The sequence below is a fragment of the Mustela putorius genome, unplaced genomic scaffold (genome assembly GCF_011764305.1).
Source record: "Mustela putorius furo isolate JIRA1106 unplaced genomic scaffold, ASM1176430v1.1 tig00003962_pilon_pilon_pilon, whole genome shotgun sequence".
Lineage (NCBI taxonomy): Eukaryota > Metazoa > Chordata > Mammalia > Carnivora > Mustelidae > Mustela > Mustela putorius.
In genome coordinates, this window is record NW_025422106.1 from 12,036,016 (window position 1) to 12,055,034 (window position 19,019).

The 19,019-nt window shown below is 38.1% G+C and overlaps 1 protein-coding gene and 1 long non-coding RNA gene across 2 annotated transcripts in view; one reads left to right on the forward strand and one right to left on the reverse strand.

The window, feature by feature from the left end:
* GDPD1 (glycerophosphodiester phosphodiesterase domain containing 1) overlaps positions 1 to 19,019 on the forward strand; it is a 56,724-nt gene that overhangs the window by 21,398 nt on the left and 16,307 nt on the right. The window contains exons 3-4 of the mRNA XM_004747270.3: positions 9,094 to 9,229; positions 12,753 to 12,798. Of these exons, the coding sequence (XP_004747327.3) occupies positions 9,094 to 9,229; positions 12,753 to 12,798 (182 nt within the window). The remainder of the gene's footprint in view (positions 1 to 9,093; positions 9,230 to 12,752; positions 12,799 to 19,019) is intronic.
* The window catches only part of LOC106005326, a 73,945-nt gene continuing 63,105 nt past the window's right edge, over positions 8,180 to 19,019 (reverse strand). The window contains exon 4 of the long non-coding RNA XR_001178607.2: positions 8,180 to 8,874. This is a non-coding gene — a long non-coding RNA (uncharacterized LOC106005326). The remainder of the gene's footprint in view (positions 8,875 to 19,019) is intronic.

Consider the following 19,019-nt stretch of genomic DNA (forward strand, 5'->3'; position numbering starts at 1 on the left):
ACTCAATTGCTAAAACTTTATTCCTTAATTGATATATTTATATACAAATTTATATTTGCATTTTTATATCATTTATATTCTGTGTTTCAAGCTTAAGTATAAAACAGAAGGTACATTCATTCCACTTAGGAGATCAGAGGCAAAATAAGAATCGTGAGTGCTTATGTATTTAAAAGGATGTTCCGTTTTTCATAGATTAAATTCCTGCTGTAATTCATTCTGTTGGTGATCAGTAAATTGGTGTCCAAAATATTGTCTTTTAGATATAATATATTAATAATGAAGTATCCTTATTTTGCCACTTTAGAAGTTTATATTCTAAAAACAAATAATTCTGGATGTCTGGGTGCCTCAATGCATTAAGTCTCTGCCTTAGGCTCAGGTCATGATCTCAGGGTCCTGGGATGGAGTCCTGCATTGGCCTCCTTGCTCAGCAGGGAGCCTGCTGCTTCTCATGCTTATGTTCTCTCACTCTCCCTTTGACAAATAAATAAATAAAATCTTAAAAACTAAAAATAAAAAGGGGGCGCCTGGGTGACTCAGTCAGTTAGGTGTCTGCCTTCGGCTCAGGTCATGATTCTGGGGTCCTGGGATGGGCCCCATGTTGGACTCCCTGCTCCCTGGACAGCCTGTTTCTCCCTTTCCCTCTGCCTTTCTCCCCTGCTCATGCTGTGCTCTCTCTCTCTCATGCTGTCTCCCTCTCTCAAAGAAAGAAAAAAACAACAAAAATTCAAGCAATCTATGTGATGTAAAAAATTGGCCTGCTCAAATCTCTAGTTCCAGTCCCAGAAATACAACTTACTAGAGATAAGCCCTGTAACAATTTGGCCTGTATCTTTTCTAGTTTTTTAATATATAAACTACACTTCAATTAAAAAATTATTTTTCCAGGGCACCTGGGTGGCTCAGTGGGTTAAGCCTCTGCCTTCCACTCAGGTCATGATCTCAGGGTTCTGGGATTGAGTCCTGCATCGGGCTCTCTGCTTGGCAGGGAGCCTGCTTCCTCCTCTCTCTCTCTCTCTCTGCTTGCCTCTTTGCCTACTTGTGATCTCTCTCTGTCAAATAAATAAAATCTTTTTTAAAAAATTATTTTTCCAAATCAAACAAAATTATACATAAACTTTATTTTACATCACAAGGATCCTATCTTACCTGCTTTTTTCATTCAGATATACTTCAAAAATGCCATTCCATGTGAATATTTATTCTTTTAAGAATAGTGCTTACTGGGTGCCTGGGTGGCTCAGTGGATTAAAGCCTCTGCTTTCGGCTCAGGTCATGATCCCAGGGTCGTGGGATCGAGCCCCACATCGGGCTCTATGCTCAGTGGGGAGCCTGCTTCCTCCTCTCTCTCTCTCTCTCTCTGCTTGCCTCTCTGCCTACTTGTGATCTCTGTCTGTCAAATAAATAAAATCTTTAAAAAAAAAGAATAGTACTTACTATGGATATGGATTATCACTGATGATCATTTAGATGCTAGCAGGATAATAATTAAAATTTAAAATGTTAATAGATATCTAATAGATAAGTAAAACATGGCTTTAGTCCACTCATTTAGAAATGTGTTGGATACCTGTGATATTCCCAACAACACAAACATAAGAAAGTATGGAGAAGACATAGGCCTTTCCTCTCTAGGAATTCAGTCTTACTGTAGAGACCTGACCTCATATAAAGCCACCAGTAAACAGTTCAAGTGCATGGGAATCTATTGCACAAACATAATTTATCTACTTTTGTATCTTCTCACCCTATTCCACTCACCACAGCTCTTACTCTTTCCATTATTGAATTTTGAAAAGAAAAGTTATTTCTTTCTAAAACTTTCTCCCTGCTCCACCCATGTTTACTTTTCTTCATCTTGAAATGTCACCCATGGTGATTAGTGCATAAAGTGTTAGGTGGGCATTTTACGTAGAGTTTTTTAATTTTTAAAAAAAATTTTTTTTTTTAAGTATTTATTTGACAGAGAGAAATCACAAGTAGACTGAGAGGCAGGCAGAGAGAGAGAGAGGAAAGCAGGCTCTCCGCGGAGCAGAGAGCCCGATGCGGGACTCGATCCCAGGACGCTGAGATCATGACCTGAGCCGAAGGCAGCGGCTTAACCCACTGAGCCACCCAGGCGCCCCACGTAGAGTTTTTTAAACAAATATTTATGGAGTACCAGCTGTGCCAGGTCCTGTGCTTGGGCACTAGGAATGTAAGAGTAAACCAGTCATCGCCCACAAACCCTTTACTTAAAGAACTCCTGTCTCACTGGGCAAGGGGAGATAAATAGATAGGTTCAAAACAGTGTGGTAAATACTATGACAGAATAAACACGGGGGGGCGCCTGGGTGGCTCAGTGGGTTAAGCCGCTGCCTTCGGCTCAGGTCATGATCTCAGGGTCCTGGGATCGAGCCCCACATCGGGTTCTCTGCTCAGCAGGGAGCCTGCTTCCTCCTCTCTCTCTGCCTGCCTCTCTGCCTACTTGTGATCTATCGAATAAATAAAATCTTTAAAAAAAAAAAAAAGAATAAACACAGGGTGCTACAGGAAGTCCTGGCAATTTAGCAGTATGTAAACTAGTGACCCCATCTAATCTGGGGGGATTGGGAAAGATATCCCGAAGTGGTTTCTAAGCTTAGACCTGAAGGATGAGTTAAGAGTTAGCAGATAAGGGGCGCCTGGGTGGCTCAGTGGGTTAAGGCCTCTGCCTTCCGCTCAGGTCATGGTCTCAGGGTCCTGGGATGAAGCCCCACATCGGGCTCTCTGCTCAGCGGGGAGCCTGCTTCCCCCTCTCTCTCTGCCTGCCTCTCTGCCTGCTTGTGATCTCTGTCTGTCAAATAAATAAATAAAATCTTAAAAATATATATATCTATATACCTTTAAAAAAAAAGAGCAGATAAGGGAAGAAAAACTTTTAAAAACCTGTTACTGTTATATACATTCCATACTATATATTCCATAAAATGCACAATCTATATAGCCCAGTAAATTTAAACATAATGTATATATCTTTGTAACCCTCACTTATATAAAGATGTAGAACATTTCTACCACTTTTTTTTTTTTAAAGATTTCATTACTTGCCCCTAGAAGGCCATTATTCTAATTTCTATTATGATGATTTGATTTTGCTTGTTCTCGATAACATAAGTGTGATCATACCGTATTTATACTTTTGTCTCTGGCTTTTCTTTCTTCATTTTGTATCTGTAAGATTTATCCATGATGTGTGAAATAATGTTAGGTTTTTTTAAAGATTTTATTTATTTATTTGAGAGCGAGAAGGTGAGTAAGTGAGAAAGAGAGCATCAGCAGGGGGAGCAGGAGGCAAAGGGAGAGGGAGAAGCCAACTCTCCCCTGGGCAGGGAGCCTGATGCAGAACTTGATCCAAGAATCCTGGGATCATGACCTGAGCTGAAGGTAGACGCTTAACCGAGGTAGCCACCCAGGTGTCCCTGTTATTTGTTTTTTAACAGCCAAATGCATTAATTCCTCTCAGATATATACTTAGCAGAAGTGGAAATGCAGGATCATAGAGTAGGTCTACATTTATACCTTCTAAAATGATTGTACTCTATATAGAGTTCCAGTCCTCCACTGTCTTTCTACTTTGTTGTCAGTCCTTTTAATTTTAGCCACTGTAGTGGCTATGTAGTGCTATCTCATTGTGGTTTTAATTTACATTTCCCTGTTGAATTTTGATGTTGAACATCTATTCATACACTTACTGGCCATTTGGAAATCCTCATCTGTGAAGTGCCTGTTCAGATGTGCATCTGTTATTTTACTGTATAGTGTTTTTCTTGCAAAAGACATTTCAGGCAGAAGAGTATTGAAAGTGTGGGGGTGTTTGGGGTGTAAGGTGCAAAGTGGGGAGGAGGTATAGAGAGCTGATATTATCATCACTGTTTTGCAAGTAAGGAAACTGAAGCGTGAAGAAGCTAAATAACTTGCCCAAGTAAGTGGTGGAGCCAGTGTCTGTGCTCTTTATCCCCCAACTTTCTTGAGGTATAACTGACAAATTATATTTCATATAAAATGTGATGATTTGATATGTGTATACATTGTGAAAGGATTCTCACCATCAAGGTAATTAACATACCCATCACCTCACATATTTACCCTTTTTCATGCAGTGTTTGTACTCCTTAACCACTGTGATAATCCCTTTGTAAAAGTCATAGGATCTCGACTGTGAAAGGAAGCTTAGAGATTGTCTGATCTAATCCTTTCAATTTTTTTCTTTTTTTTTTAAGTTAAAATTTTATTTTATCACAATAAAATATACATAAAATAAAACTTACCATTTTAACTGTTTTTAAGTGTACAGTTCAGTGTCCTTAAATACAATCCCGTTGTTATGGAACCATCACCACTATTCATCTCCAGAACTTTTTTCCATACCAAAACTCTGGACCCATTCAGTAATAATTCCCTAACTCCCTCCCCACCAGGCTCTGGTGACCACCATTCTACTTTTATTTCTATTAATCTATTTTAGGTACATTTAAATAAGTGTGGAAACATTAAATATTTATATTTTTGTTTTTGGCTTTTTTCACCTAGCATAATGTTTTAAAGATTTGCTCACTCACGTTGTGGCATATACCAAAATTCCCTTCCTCTTTCTTTTTTTTAAAGATTTTTTTATTTTTTAAGTAATCTCTCCACCCAACATGGGCCTCAAACGTACAACTCCGAGATCAAGAGTCACATACTCTACCAACTGAGGCAGATAGTCAGGCTCCCCAGAATTCCTTTCCTTTTTAAGGCTGAATAATATTTCTTTTTAGGTATATACCATATTTTGTTTATCTATTCATTAGTTGATAGACAGTTAAGTTGCTTCTACTTTTGGCTGTTATGAACAATTCTTCTATGAATATGGTCGTATAAATATTTCTTTAACTCCCTTCTTTCAAATCTTTTCTGTGTATACCTAGAAGTGGAATTGCTGGATCATATGGTAAATCAATGTTTAATTTTCTTGAGAAACTGCCATTTTATATTCCCACCAACAATATATAAGGGTTCCAATATCTCCACATCCTGGCCAATACTATTTTTTTTCTCTTTTCTTCCTTCCTTCTCTTTTTAATAATAGCCACCCCCCAAAAAACTAATTGTGTTTTTTTTTTCAAAAAGTTTGTTTATTTATTGATTTATTTTAAGTAATCTCTACACCCATTGTGGGGCTCAAACTTAACAACCCTGAGATCAAGATTTGCACAGTCTTCCAGCTGAGCTAGCCAGTTGCCCCTCTTATTGTGGTTTTGACAGGATTTCACTAATGATTAGTGATCTTTCCATGTGCTTATTGGCATGTCTTCTTTGGAGAAATGTCTATTCAAGTACTTTCCCCATTTTTGAATCAGGTTACATTGTTGTTGAGGTTTAGGAGTTCTTTATATACTGTGGCTATTAATCCTTTATCACATAGATGATTTGCATGTATTTTCTCCCATTCTGTAGGCTACTTTTTTTTTTCACTTTTTAAAATTCAATTAATTAATGTATGATGTACTATTAGCTTCAGAGATAGAGTTCAGTGATTTATCAGTCTTGTATAGTACCCAGTGTCCATTACATCACATGCCTTCCTTTTTTTTTTTTTAATATTTATTTATTTATTTGACAGAGATCACAAGTAGGCAGAGAGGCAGGCAGAGAGAGAGAGGGGGAAGCAGGTTCCCTGCTGAGCAGAGAGCCCGATGCGGGGCTCTATCCCAGGACCCTGGGATCATGACCTGAGCCGAAGGCAGAGGCTTTAACCCACTGAGCCACCCAGGTGCCCCATCACATACCTTCCTTAATGTCCATCTCCCATTTGCCCCATCCCCTCACCCACACCCCTCCAGGAACCCTCAGTTTGTTTCCTATGATTAAGAGTCTCTGATGGTTTGTGTGGGCTACCTTTTTACTTTGTTGATAGTGCTCCTTGGTGCACAAAGTTCTTAATTTTGATGAAGTACAATTTGTCTTTTTTTTTCTTTTGTTGCCTGTGCTTTTGGTGTCATAGCCAAGAAGTCGTGCCAAATCCAGTGTAGGGAAGCTTTTCCTGTATGTTGTCTTTTAAGAGGTTTTTCATTTTAGGTGTTATGATTAGGTCTTTGATCAATTTTGAGTTTATTTTTTGATATGGTGTTAGTGAAGGATCCAACTTCATTCTTCTACATGTGGGTATCCAGTTTTCTCAGCACCATTTGTTGAAGAGATTGCCCTTTCCCCATTGAATGGTTGAAAATCATTTGACAATATATAAGAGGGCTTATATCTGGACTCTATTTCATTGATTTATATGTTTGTCTTTATGCCAGCACCATATTGCTTTGATTACTGTAGCTTTGTAGTAGGTACTGAAATCAGGAAGTGTGAGTCTTCCAACTCTGTTCTTCTTTTTTTTTTTTTAAAGATTTTATTTATTTATTTGATAGAGCACAAGCAGGGGAGCAGCAGGCAGAGGGAGAAGCAGGCTCCCTGCTGAGCAAGCAGCCCAATGCAAGACTTGATCCCAGGACTGAGCCAAAGGCATCTGCTCAACCAACTGAGCCACCCAGGCACCCCTCTTCTTTTTCAAGATTATTTTTACTCTTTGGGTTTCCCTGAGATTTCATATGCATTTCACAGTTTTTTCTTTTACTAACATGGGGCTCAAACTCACAACCCCACTTTCAAAAGTCACATGCTCTTCCAACTGAGCCAGCTAAATGCTCCTCAGGCATTTTAGAATGGAAAAATTTTCTATTTTTGCAAAAAAAGTTTTTGCAAAATCATTGGGATTTTGATAAGAGTTGCACTGAATGTATAGATCCATGTATCTTAATATTAAGTATTCTAATCCATGAATATGGGATGTCTTTCCATTTATATATATATATCTCCTTTAATTTCTTTCAGCAATGTTTTACAGCTTTCATTGTACAAGTCTCTTACTTCCTTGGCTAATTCCTAAGTTTTTTTTGTTTTTGTTTTTGTTTTTGTTTTTTAGGGTCGGGGGGAGAGAGAGAGGAAAAGAGAGAATCTTAAGCAGGTTCCATGCCCCACACAGAGTCCGATGTGGGGCTCAATCTCATAACCCTAAGATCATGTCCTGAGCTGAAATCAAGAGTCGGACACTTGACTGACTGAGCCATGCAAGCACCCCAGTCTTTTTATTTTTTTGATGCTATTACAAATGGATTGTTTTATGATTTCCTTTTCACATCATTCGCTGTTAATGTATAGAAATGTAACTGACTTTTGTGTGTTGTTTTTTTTTTTGAAAGACTTTATTTGACAGAGAGAGAGATCACAAGTAGGCAAAGAGGCAGGCAGACAGAGAGGGGGAAGCAGGCTCCCCGCTGAGCAGAGAGCCCAATGTGGGGCTCAGTCCCAGGACCCTGAGATCATGACCTGAGCCAAAGGCAGAGGCTTAACCCACTGAGCCACCCAGGTACCCCCATGTGTTGATTTTTTAAAAAGATTTTATTTATTTGAGAGAGAGAGCACAAGTGGGGGTGGGGTGAGTGACAGAGAGAGAGAGGGAGAAGCAGACTCCCTGCTGAGGAGGGAGCCCAGTGTAGGGCTCAATCCCAGGATCCCAAGATCATGACATGAGCCAAAGGCAGACGCCTAACCAACTGAGCCACCCAGGTACCCCAGGTTTTGACTTTTGTATTCTGCGACTTTAGTGAGTTTATTAATTCTAGCAGTTTTGTGTGTAGAATCTTTAAGATTTTTACATACAAGATCATATTGATCAGAGATAATTTTACTTCTTCCTTTCCAATTTGGATGCCCAGCTCCTTTTTTTTTCTTACTTAATTGCTCTGGCTGGGATTTCTTTTAGTCTTTTTTTAAATTTTATTTTATTTTATTTTTTCTGGCTAGAATTTCTAATCCTGTGTTGAATTAAAGTGACAAAGGCTGGCACCAATTTCTTGTTCTTTAATCCTATCATTTTATAAATGTGAAAATGTAGGCCTAGAGAAAGGCGTTTACTTGATAGTTATATAGCAAGTTCATAGCAAAGCAGGAACTGGCATCCAGACCTTTTTAACTTTTTTTTTTTAAAGATTTTATTTATTTATTTGGCAGAGAGAAATCACAAGTAGATGGAGAGGCAGGCAGAGAGAGAGAGAGAGGGAAGCAGGCTCCCTGCTGAGCAGAGAGCCCGATGCGGGACTCGATCCCAGGACCCTGAGATCATGACCTGAGCCAAAGGCAGTGGCTTAACCCACTGAGCCACCCAGGCGCCCATCTTCTGATCCAGTATCCTATCCATTATATTAGGTTGGCAGCAATTTTTTTTAAATTCAAATACAACTGACAGCGTTCTATAGAATGACACAAATTAAAGATCAAATGTGGACATACTTCAGAGACTTGACTTGAAAAACCAAAGATTTCTCTAAGTGCATAAGTGAAGAAAAACACCACTCAGCAGTGATTGAGAGGAAAGAAAGAACAAAAATGTTCCAAGACAGTCTTCAGAGACATCCCAACTTTGCTGGAGTGCTCTATAAGCCCACTTAGATTCTGTAGTCTTCTATGGGTGAAGGAGACAGTGCGGGGGGTTCTGCAGGGCCCAGCATGATAGCTCCAAATCCAGAGTGGAAGGCATCTCCCTGGCTTCATCACTTTTCTTGGTAAATCTCTTTTCTCTGATGGTCATAGTGACTCTGCAGCTTGTCACCCTGCAGGCCAGGTCACCATAGGGTGGGTTTTTGCCATTGACTGTGGAGCTTTTCTGAGCCATGGCCTTGCTCTCAGAGGACTCAAGGAATTTAGGTTCACGGCACCCATGTATCTTTTGATCCCTGCTCAGTTCAGTTTGAGACCCCTTCCACACTTCAGCTCATGGTCTTGGGAAGAAGTGTCTCTGTTACAGACTTTGGATATGGAGAGCTGGTTATGGAAAGAGGCAACATGATTCTCTTAATCTGTGTTTACTCTAGAATATGACATCAATAAATCATAACAGATGACAATGTAGAGAAATTTTAGGGTTATGAGATGTTTTGCTATTTGATTTGTAACTCCTCTAATTTTTACACCTAGTGCATATAATGTAAATAAAGTTTACTTAACTTTCTAATGTCATTATTCTTCTCTGCATTTCTTCAGTGCAGTTACAATTGGAACTGATATGCTGGAATTGGACTGCCATATCACAAAAGATGAGCAAGTTGTAGTGTCTCATGATGAGAATTTAAAGAGGTCAACTGGGGTCAATGTAAACATCTCTGATCTCAAGTACTGTGTAAGTAAAAATGCATGATAAACTAATATCTAGTAGATATTAGGGCCCGTAGGATTTTTAAAAACAAAGAATGCCAGATAGTGCCTCAGTAAATGATAGTGATTAAATAATGAATGCCAGAGGAAATGATAAAAACTATTCTAACTTCCAGGGAGGATTTATACTCACTACAGAAATCTGTGGATACATCTTTGGAGAGTTATTTTTATAAGTATTTTAACAAGATTACCAAAGTCCTCAAATGTGAAACTACTGGATTTCAACTTGCTTGACGTATACTACAATTTATTTGGTTCAGATTGAATGTATGAATTAGTTTTAGTCTTCAAGAATAGGAAATCTGATTTTTAGTAGTTTATTTGCCATTATATTAGAGACTGATAAGTGGATGGAAAATAATGCTTTATTTTACCACATAAAGTAAACTTATATTAACAATACCATCTGTATGTATACCCTGTATGTTCTTTGCCTGGTAGTGGTCCTACTGTATATTATAGATATTGTGTTTTTGAACACTTTAACATTATGGCATGATACACATTTTTCCATGCTTTTTTTTTTTTTTTTTTTTTTTTAAGATTTTATTTATTTATTTGTTAGAGAGAGAGAGCGAGTGAGCACAGGCAGACAGAGTGGGAGGCAGAGGCAGAGGGAGAAGCAGGCTCCCCGCCAAGCAAGGAGCCCGATGTGGGACTTGATCCCAGGACGCTGGGATCACGACCTGAGCCGAAGGCAGCCGCTTAACCAACTGAGCCACCCAGGCGTCCCTTTCCATGCTTTTTTAAAAATTTTTTTTTTAAAGTTAATTTTTTAAAAAATATTTTTTTTATTTATTTGACAGAGAGAGAGACAGCAAGAGAGGGAACACAGGCAGGGGGAGGGTGAGAGGGAGAAGCAGTCTTCCTGCTCAGCAGTGCTCAATCCCAGGACCCTGGGACCATGACCTGAGGTGAAGGCAGACACTTAATGATTGAGCCACCCAGACACCGCAGGCTTTTCTTTCTTTTCTTTTTTTTTTATAAAGATTTATTTATTTATTTATTTATTTATTTATTTGACAGATAGAGGTCACAAGTAGGCAGAGAGGCAGGTAGAGAGAAAGAGAGAGAGGAGGAAGCAGGCTCCCCGCTGAGCAGAGAGCCCGACATGGGGCTCGATCCAGGACCCCGAGATCTTGACCTGAGCCGAAGGCAGAGGCTTCAACTCACTGAGCTACCCACGCGCCCCTTTTCTTTTCTTTTTTTTTTTTTTAAGATTTATTTATTTTAGAAAGAGAGTGAATGCAGGGAGAGGGGTAGAGGAAGAGTGAATCCTCAAGCAGACTCCCTGTGGATCCAACATGGGGCTTGATCCCAGGACCCTGAGATCATGACCTGAGCCAAAACCAAGAATGAGATGCTCAACCACCTGAGCCACCCAGGCTTCCCGCTTTTTCTTTTTCTTTTTTTTTTAAATAGACTTTAGTTTTTAGAGCAGTTATTGGTTCACAGTGGAATTGAGCAGAAAGTACAGAGTTCCCACATAGCTTCTGACCCTGCACAGGTCTAGGCCCCCCACTCTTCCTTCAACATCCTGAACCAGAGTGGTATATTTGGTACAATCTATGAACCTACAGTGACACTCATTATCACCTCAAAATCCATAGTTAACATTAAGGTTTATTCTTAACATAGGATGACATGTCGGTTTTATCGTATAATGGTGTATCAACTATTGTAGTGTCGTACATAATAGTTTTACTGCCCTAAAAATCCTGTGTTCTGCCTGTTCATCCTCCCCCCCAACCTAACCCCTGGCAACCACTGATCTTTTTATTGTCTCCATAGTTTTACCTTTTCCAGAATGTCATGTATTTGGAATTGGTGGCATTTAGCCCTTTCAGATCCCATGCTTATTTTTCATAAACATTTCAAGTGACTGCAATTATTCCATTGAGTGGATATAGAGGAATTTTTAACCATTCTTTCTCTGTTGTTTGGCATTTAAATTAGTTTTACGTTTTCACCATTAGAGATAACACTGCACTGAACACCTTCATGTGTAAAGATAAAGGTTTCTCTATATTTATATGCTTTATATAGAGTTTTTAAAAGATATATATTTATGAAGACATGTATATAAATATATTTATATTTATTGAAAGTGTCTATATAAAAATAAAATTATCTCTTTTTTTAGTATACGTGGTGCCAAAGCAAGCACCAGTTATCTCTGTTTTTAAAATTATTTCCCTAAATAAACTCCCAGCAGGGAAATTATTGGGTAAAAGATTGGGAATATTTTAGTTTCTTTATATTGAAAATTGTTGGGGTGCCTTGGTGGCTCAGTGGGTAAGCCTCTGCCTTTGGCTCAAGTCATGATCTCAGGGTCCTGGGTTCGAGCCCCGCATCAGGCTCTCTGCTCAGTGGGGAGCCTGCTTCCCACTCTTTCTCTGCCTGCCTCTCTGCCTACTTCTGAACTCAGTTTGTCAACTAAATAAATGAAATCTTAAAAAAAAAAGAAAAGATAATTGTTATTGCCAGCTTTCTTTCTTTCTTTAAGATTTTATTTATTTATTTTACAGAGAGAGATCACAAGTAGGCAGAGAGGCAGGCAGAGAGAGAGAGGGAAGCTGAGCAGAGAGCCTGATGCAGGACTTGATCCCAGGACCCTGAGATCATGACCTGAGCCAAAGGCAGCGGCCTAACCAACTGAGCCACCCAGGCACCTGTCCAGCTTGCTTTCTTAAAGTGTTTAAGAGTTCCAAAATCTAGGGCACCTGGCTGGCTCAGTTGGTAGAGCATGCAACTCTTGATCTCAAGGTTGTGAGTTCAAGACCCACATTGGTCTCAGAGATTACTTAAAGATAAAATAAAGTAAAAATTTCTTTAAAAGTGCTAGAGTGTGGTATTAGAGGAATTCCCATTTTGCTGTACCCTTACCATTATAGGGTATTAAACTATAACAAAAATTTCCTAAATTTAAAGTTTCAGTTAGTATTTATTCGATTATTTGTGAGTTAAAGATTTTTCTGTATGTTAGTCATTTTTAAAAATTGTCTATTCTTGACACTTGTCTCCTGAGATATTGAAATTTATTATTATTATTTTAAAGATTTTATTTATTTGAGAGAGAGAGACACACAGTGAGAGAGGGAACACAAGCAGGGAGAGTGAGAGAGGGAGAAGCGGGCTCTCTGCTGAGCAGGGAGCCCAATGCAGGGCTTGATACTAGGACCCTGGGATCATGACCTGAGCCGAAGGAGATGCTTAACGACTGAGCACCCAGGCGCCACTAAATATTTATTATTGAGAAAAGGTCCACATTAAATAGTACAGATTTCTTTTCTTGTAAGTTGTGAAAGTAAGTAATTACCTGGTTAATTTGCTGTTCGGGATGTTCAGCTAAAGTGTGCCCTATGTAAACATAGGTAATTTTTTTTCTTTTATTTTTTGAAGAAGAAAATCTTTGTCTCAATGTAAGACACTAAAATATTTTTAAATTCTTGAGAGCTAACTTTTTTTAATCATATCTTTTAAAGGAACTCCCACCTTACCTTGGCAAACTGGATGTCACATTTCAAAGAGGTAATATTTCCCATTTGTAGCTTACATATTTACATTAAAGTGTATTCATTTACACTGAGAATTAGATATACATGTGTGTTTTCTTCTGATAGTAAGTTCCAGCTAAAAGTACTGCCCTCAATACTTACTCTCTCAGACCTACAAATCTGAAATCTTGACCCTGAGATGAAGGCTAGAGATTTCACTGGCTTGCTCTATTTAAATTTATGTGCAGTTAATTTAAGCCTGAATACTAATTACAAGAAACCCAGATATTATTAGGGCTACTTTGCACTTCTGAAGCTTCAAATTCTAGATGATTACTATAATTTGTAGTAATAATCCATCATAAGTTAAAAAAAAAATGAAAAGATACTGAAAAAAACCCCTTTCAGATCCTTACTGATTCTATACCATTTGATTTTATGTCATTTCACTGCTCCCTATCTTAAATTATTAGAGAGAATTCTATTACTCAGATAAACCACCCATTTCCTGGTCACCATCACTTTTTAATCATCAGCATAGCAGTTTTCTGTCTTGTGAAGGAATATTTCTCACAAAGGAACATGTTCCTTGGCCCAGTTTTTTGGATTTGTTAGAATGGAACATGTTAGGATGGAAAATACATCAGCTGGAGATGCAGGTTGCTAAGCAGGTAGAGCCCCACGCTGTCGCAATTCAGCCTCGTGTTTTGAATGATTCAAATTGTAACTTAGTAAAACTACAAGATGTTATATGTTATGGACCTTGGTGTGGTATGCTTTGAATATGGTTAAAACCTTGGTTAAATGTCAAGACCTACAGAACTGTTAACTGCTCTGTGTACTAGGTTTAAAATTTATAATTTCTCCTTGACTGGAAAATATAAGAAAGCCAAATAAGAATCAGAAAATTGTTTAAATTAGCTATTTCTAAAGGATGTTTAGATCTAAACATTGTTTGATGTTACTTTTCAGATAAGTATCATTAAGCTGTGTTGGTTTGCAGAAACATTTTTTTCATTCTTGTGATTAACAGGATTATATTTGCCAAGCTATTATATATTTATGTCAATTATGGATTTGTGAAAGTTAAAATACTTCATAAGTCAAGGTTCTTTTTTATTTGGGGGGGGTTTCATTCTATTTTGTTTAATTTTTCCCCTTGCAGAGCAAAGCCAGAGCCTCACAAAGATTAAAAAGTTTCTTTGAGGAAGAAATTTATTCTAATTCTTTTCCAGATTTTATACTTCCTTTTTTGAAGTTTTTATTTATATACCTTTTGTCATAAAGTCATAAAATTTATGAATATGCAATGACCTTTGAGACCATATAATTCTATTTCTTCCTGTTTTAGATAAGGAAACTGAGGCCTAAAGATGTAAATTAACTTGATTAAGGTCATACAGCAAATAAATGACAGAGCTAGGACTTGAAATTAGGTCTCCTTCTAACCAGGCCAGTGTTCAGCTGTGCCACGCTGCTTCTCCTTCCAAAGAGTCTTTCTCTCTCTCTTTTTTTTTTTTTTAATTAAGTAGGCTCCTTGCCCAACATGGGGCTTGAACTCATGACCCTGAGATCTAGAGTCACATGCTCTACTGTCTGAGCCAGCCAGGCTCCCCTAAAGAGTCTCTTTATATGCCTCATTAATAGCACTGCCATGTACTCTCAAGCTTTAGACACCTATAAAAAGAATTAATTTTTTGTTCATATTGCATTCAGTTCATCACAATTAACTTAAGACTCTGCCTCAAATGTGAAGTTTACTGCATTTGAAATAGGCTAAGATACTGTATTATAAAAACTTGACTCAGGCAGATAGTTGTCCCTCCTCCTTTTTTGTTTGTTTGGTCTTACTCCCCTGCTCAGAACGAACTGTTGCTTACTTTTAAGTACTGTAGAGAGAGAGAGAGACTACCAACTCTCAGAGGAATACAGATTTTAGGCCTCTTGCTTTCTTGGTGGTTCATAATTTTACTGAAGAAGTAATTTTTTTTTAAGGTGCTTTGATGTGCCACAGGCTACATTAAAAAATAAATATAAAGAAAGAATATAAAAAGGTGTTAGCCAAAGGGTTTGTTATTACCTATCCTGCTTCCTTGAAAATAGCCTTTTTTTCATGAAAGATACATAATTTGGGTAATCTAGAGTTGGTCAGAATGGTCAGTTTTCAAGTTCCAGCATGTTTTTAGAGGCCATTTCACTCATTCCATCACCCAGCACATCTTACGGCACTATCACTCTGTTCTTTTTTTGTTTTGCCTGTCACTCTTGTTTTCCTCTCTCTCTTTCTGTAGTATTTCCTAGGTGGTTCTCTTCTGCCCAGAACTATACTGGAGACAAACTTCTTTCCTCGGCTCATTTTCTACACTCTTGCTGGCTGAGGCATCTATTGTATATATCTTTTTTTTTTTTTTTTAAGATTTTATTTATTTATTTGACAGAGAGAGAGATCACAAGTAGGCAGAGAGACAGGCAGAGATAGGAGGAAGCAGGCTCCCCACTGAGCAGAGAACCCGATGCGGGACCCGATCCCAGGACCCTGAGATCATGACCTGAGCCGAAGGCAGCGGCCTAACCCACTGAGCCACCCAGGCGCCCCACTATTGTATATATCTTAACATCACTTTTATTTTTTTTTTTTATTTTTTTTTTTTTTAAAGATTTTATTTATTTATTTGACAGAGAGAAATCACAAGTAGGCAGAGAGGCAGGCAGAGAGAGAGAGGAGGAAGCAGGCTCCCCGATGAGCAGAGAGCCCGATGCGGGACTCGATCCCAGGACCCTGAGATCATGACCTGAGCCGAAGGCAGCGGCTTAACCCACTGAGCCACCCAGGCGCCCTTAACATCACTTTTAGAATGGGCTTTTTTTTTTTTTCTGAGTTATTAACATAACTTTAATTTCCTTGTTTCTCCCACTATTAGATGCAACCTTCTTCTTCTCGTATAATGTTCCAACGTTAGTTTTATCTGTTTGACTTTTTTCTAAGTTGATCCTTGCAAACATCTTAACCTGGTTGTGAATAGCTATCACCCGTGGCAATTCTTTCGACTGCCAAACTAATTTTTCCACACTTAACAAGCTAACAAAATTTTGACTTAACTAAAATAGCACTGTTTAAATGGAGTGTGGTGGTAGAAATGTTCTGTATTTGCACTGTCAGTTACAGTAGCCAATAATCACATGTGACTGTTGAGCACTTAAAATGTGGCTAGTCCACCGCAGGGACTGAATTTTTAGTTTTATTTAATTTTAATCTAAATAGCCCTATGTGGCTAATGGCTACCATCTGAAACAGTGCAGACCTTTTAGATCATAAAAGAAATGAGTTTACACCAGCTTAAGGGAAAAAAGAAACAACAGAGATTTATTTTATCATTAACTGTCTATAATAGTGGTGGATTTGATGTTAAACATTATTGAATCCCAGGGCACAAAGGGGACTTGTCGAGTCATTCTATGGTTCTGCTTATCTTGGGTCTTACCTTCTTCCAGTGTAGATGGATTTTGTCCTTGAGGCAGGGAACATAATCACTGACAATTCATTCATATCTTGCCCACACATTGACCCAATGGTAAAAAGCAATCCTCGGGGTGCCTGGATGGCTCAGTGGGTTAAAGCCTCTGCCTTCGGCTCAGGTCATGATCCCAGCAGAGAGCCCCGCATCCAGCTCTCTGCTCAGCAGTGAGCCTGCTTCCTCCTCTCTCTCTGCCTGCTTCTCTGCCTACTTGTGATCTCTGTCTATCAAATAAATAAATAAATACAATCTTTAAAAAACAGCAACAAAAAAAGCAATCCTCCCTTTGAGCTTCAGGGGAAAGTTCTAGAGAAAGACACTGATTGGCCTGGCATGGCTCATGTGTCCATCCTTGAGATAGTCACTGTGGACAAAGAAATAGGCTATTATGATAAACCAGACCTAGGTCATACTCTTGCCCATGAGAACAAAGGGGGAGTGGGTCCTGTTTTTGAGAACCCAATCAAAACAACATGGAATAAAGGAGATGCAGTATTCCAAGGGAAGAAGGGGTTCTGGGTAGGTAAATACAAGCTAAATTTTTATATATTAACAGAATTTTTACCATTCAATTTGGTAAACTCTAAACTCGGTTATTATAAGTGCTAGAAATCCACATCAAGATAGTTCAAAAGAAATTTTTAAAAGAATATGGTTAAAAAAAAAGAATTTGGTTCTCCTAACTAAAAAGCTTAGAGGTTCTATACCTTCAGACATTGAACATATTGCTTAAGCAGTAATTAGTCTGTATCTCGGTTTCTTGGTCTGGTTTCATTTTTGTTAGCTTTGTTCTCAGGCACACCTTCTACACATAAAGATGGACTCTGCCAACATCAAAAGTACATGATGCATTCTGCTGAGGATTTCAGAAGACCTCTTCTCACGTTCACAGTGTTATGCTTAAGGTCCATGTGTTCTCTTTGGGGCCGAGGAGACAGAGCCAAATGATGGAGTGTTTGGTCAAGTGATCCAGAGCCCATCTGAATTACAAAGGGTAGTAAAAAGGCAATAGGAATGGAATATAGAACAGACAAAACAGTAATCCATTTTTCCTTTTTTTCCTCATTTACATGCTCCTTTTTCATATGAGCCTTTACTAAAAATAATTTTTTGACATGGATTTAATTTACTTCATTGGTACACTTTGTACAATGAAGATGAAATAAAGGATCTGTTATCATTTTGTTACTCGTATAGAAGTGCGATCGAAGTTTTGGATGGAAGGACAAATTTTATGATACTTATATAGCATGCATATATATATTATGTAAATGATTCAAGGCAAAAGAGATTAGGGAAAGAACAAAGAAAATAACTGTCAGGAAAGGTAAAAAAGTGTTTAAAAATCCTCTTCTAATTTTTTTTGACTCAGTTTTCTTTGAATAGCTACACTGATACAATTCTTTAACACATTCCTGAATTAGCATGTATTTCCCTTGTCCTAACATACATATTCTCAATCTCTGAAAATTTTCAATAGTGATATTATAGTACAACTTCCCAAACAACCTCAGTATCCACTAGTAGAATGTAGGGGACCTTTTTTCTCTCCTACCCTCTAGAAGGATTTGTAACAAAAGAGATTAACAAGACAAAAAAACAAATTTATTAATATACTTATCATGGCAGAAACTCAGGGATGAGTAACTCAAAGGCTGGCTAGAACTTGAGTTTATATAGCATCTTTTTTTTTTTTTTAAGATTTTATTTATTTAACTGACAGAGAGAGAGATTGAGAGAGGAGAGAGCACAAGCAGGGGGAGTGGGGTGCTTAGCAGGGAGCCTGAGGCAGGGCTCTATCCCAGGACACTGGGATCATGACCTGAGCCCAAAGCAAACAGTTAACCGATTAACCCGCTGAGCCACACAGGTGCTCCTAGCATCTTAACAAAAATATCCAATACATTTTCAGAGAATTGACAAGACAAATAAGGATTTTGAATTTTTAGGGTAGCAAATTGTGGGAAGGTTAAGTATATGGGTGAATAATGGAAGATAAAGGTTAGTCAATAGTTTGTTATGCAGCATTCTGTGGTGCTGATAAGGGCCTAAAGTTGGTGATTTATGTTCTGTACAAATTTAAGTCCTGTTTCTCAGCAAATAGGAAAGGGCAGAGGGCTTCTTTTGTATCTGCTTCATCTCAGTTGTCTTTAGTTAAAAATAATCCTTATGCCAAAGTGGCGTATTTTGGAATGGCAAACTCTGTTACCTTTCTGGGGGAATGGTTAAATTAAAATAATTAAATTGTCGCATAATGGAGCATTTTAAAACCATTTAAAATAATTATAGAATAAGATTGGTGGGGCGCCTGGGTGGCTCAGTGGGTTAAGCCGCTGCCTTCGGCTCAGGTCATGATCTCAGGGTCCTGGGATCGAGTCCCGCATCGGGCTCCCTGCTGAGCAGAGAGCCCGCTTCCCTCTCTCTCTCTCTCTCTGCCTGCCTCTCCATCTACTTGTGATTTCTCTCTGTCAAATAAATAAATAAAATATTAAAAAAAAAAAAAAGAATAAGATTGGTGGATTATAATAATATCAATGTCATGGTTATGATATTGTACTATAGTTTTACAAGAGGTTATCAGGGAATCTGGGTAAAAGGTGCATAAATCTCTGTATTTTTCTTATAACTCCAAATGAATCTCAAAAAGTTTAATGAAAAAAAACTTTAAATCATAATTCTAAATTCTAAGTGTATTAATATGCATTATTTCTTTTTTACTTCTGTAAAAAGATCAGGTTAA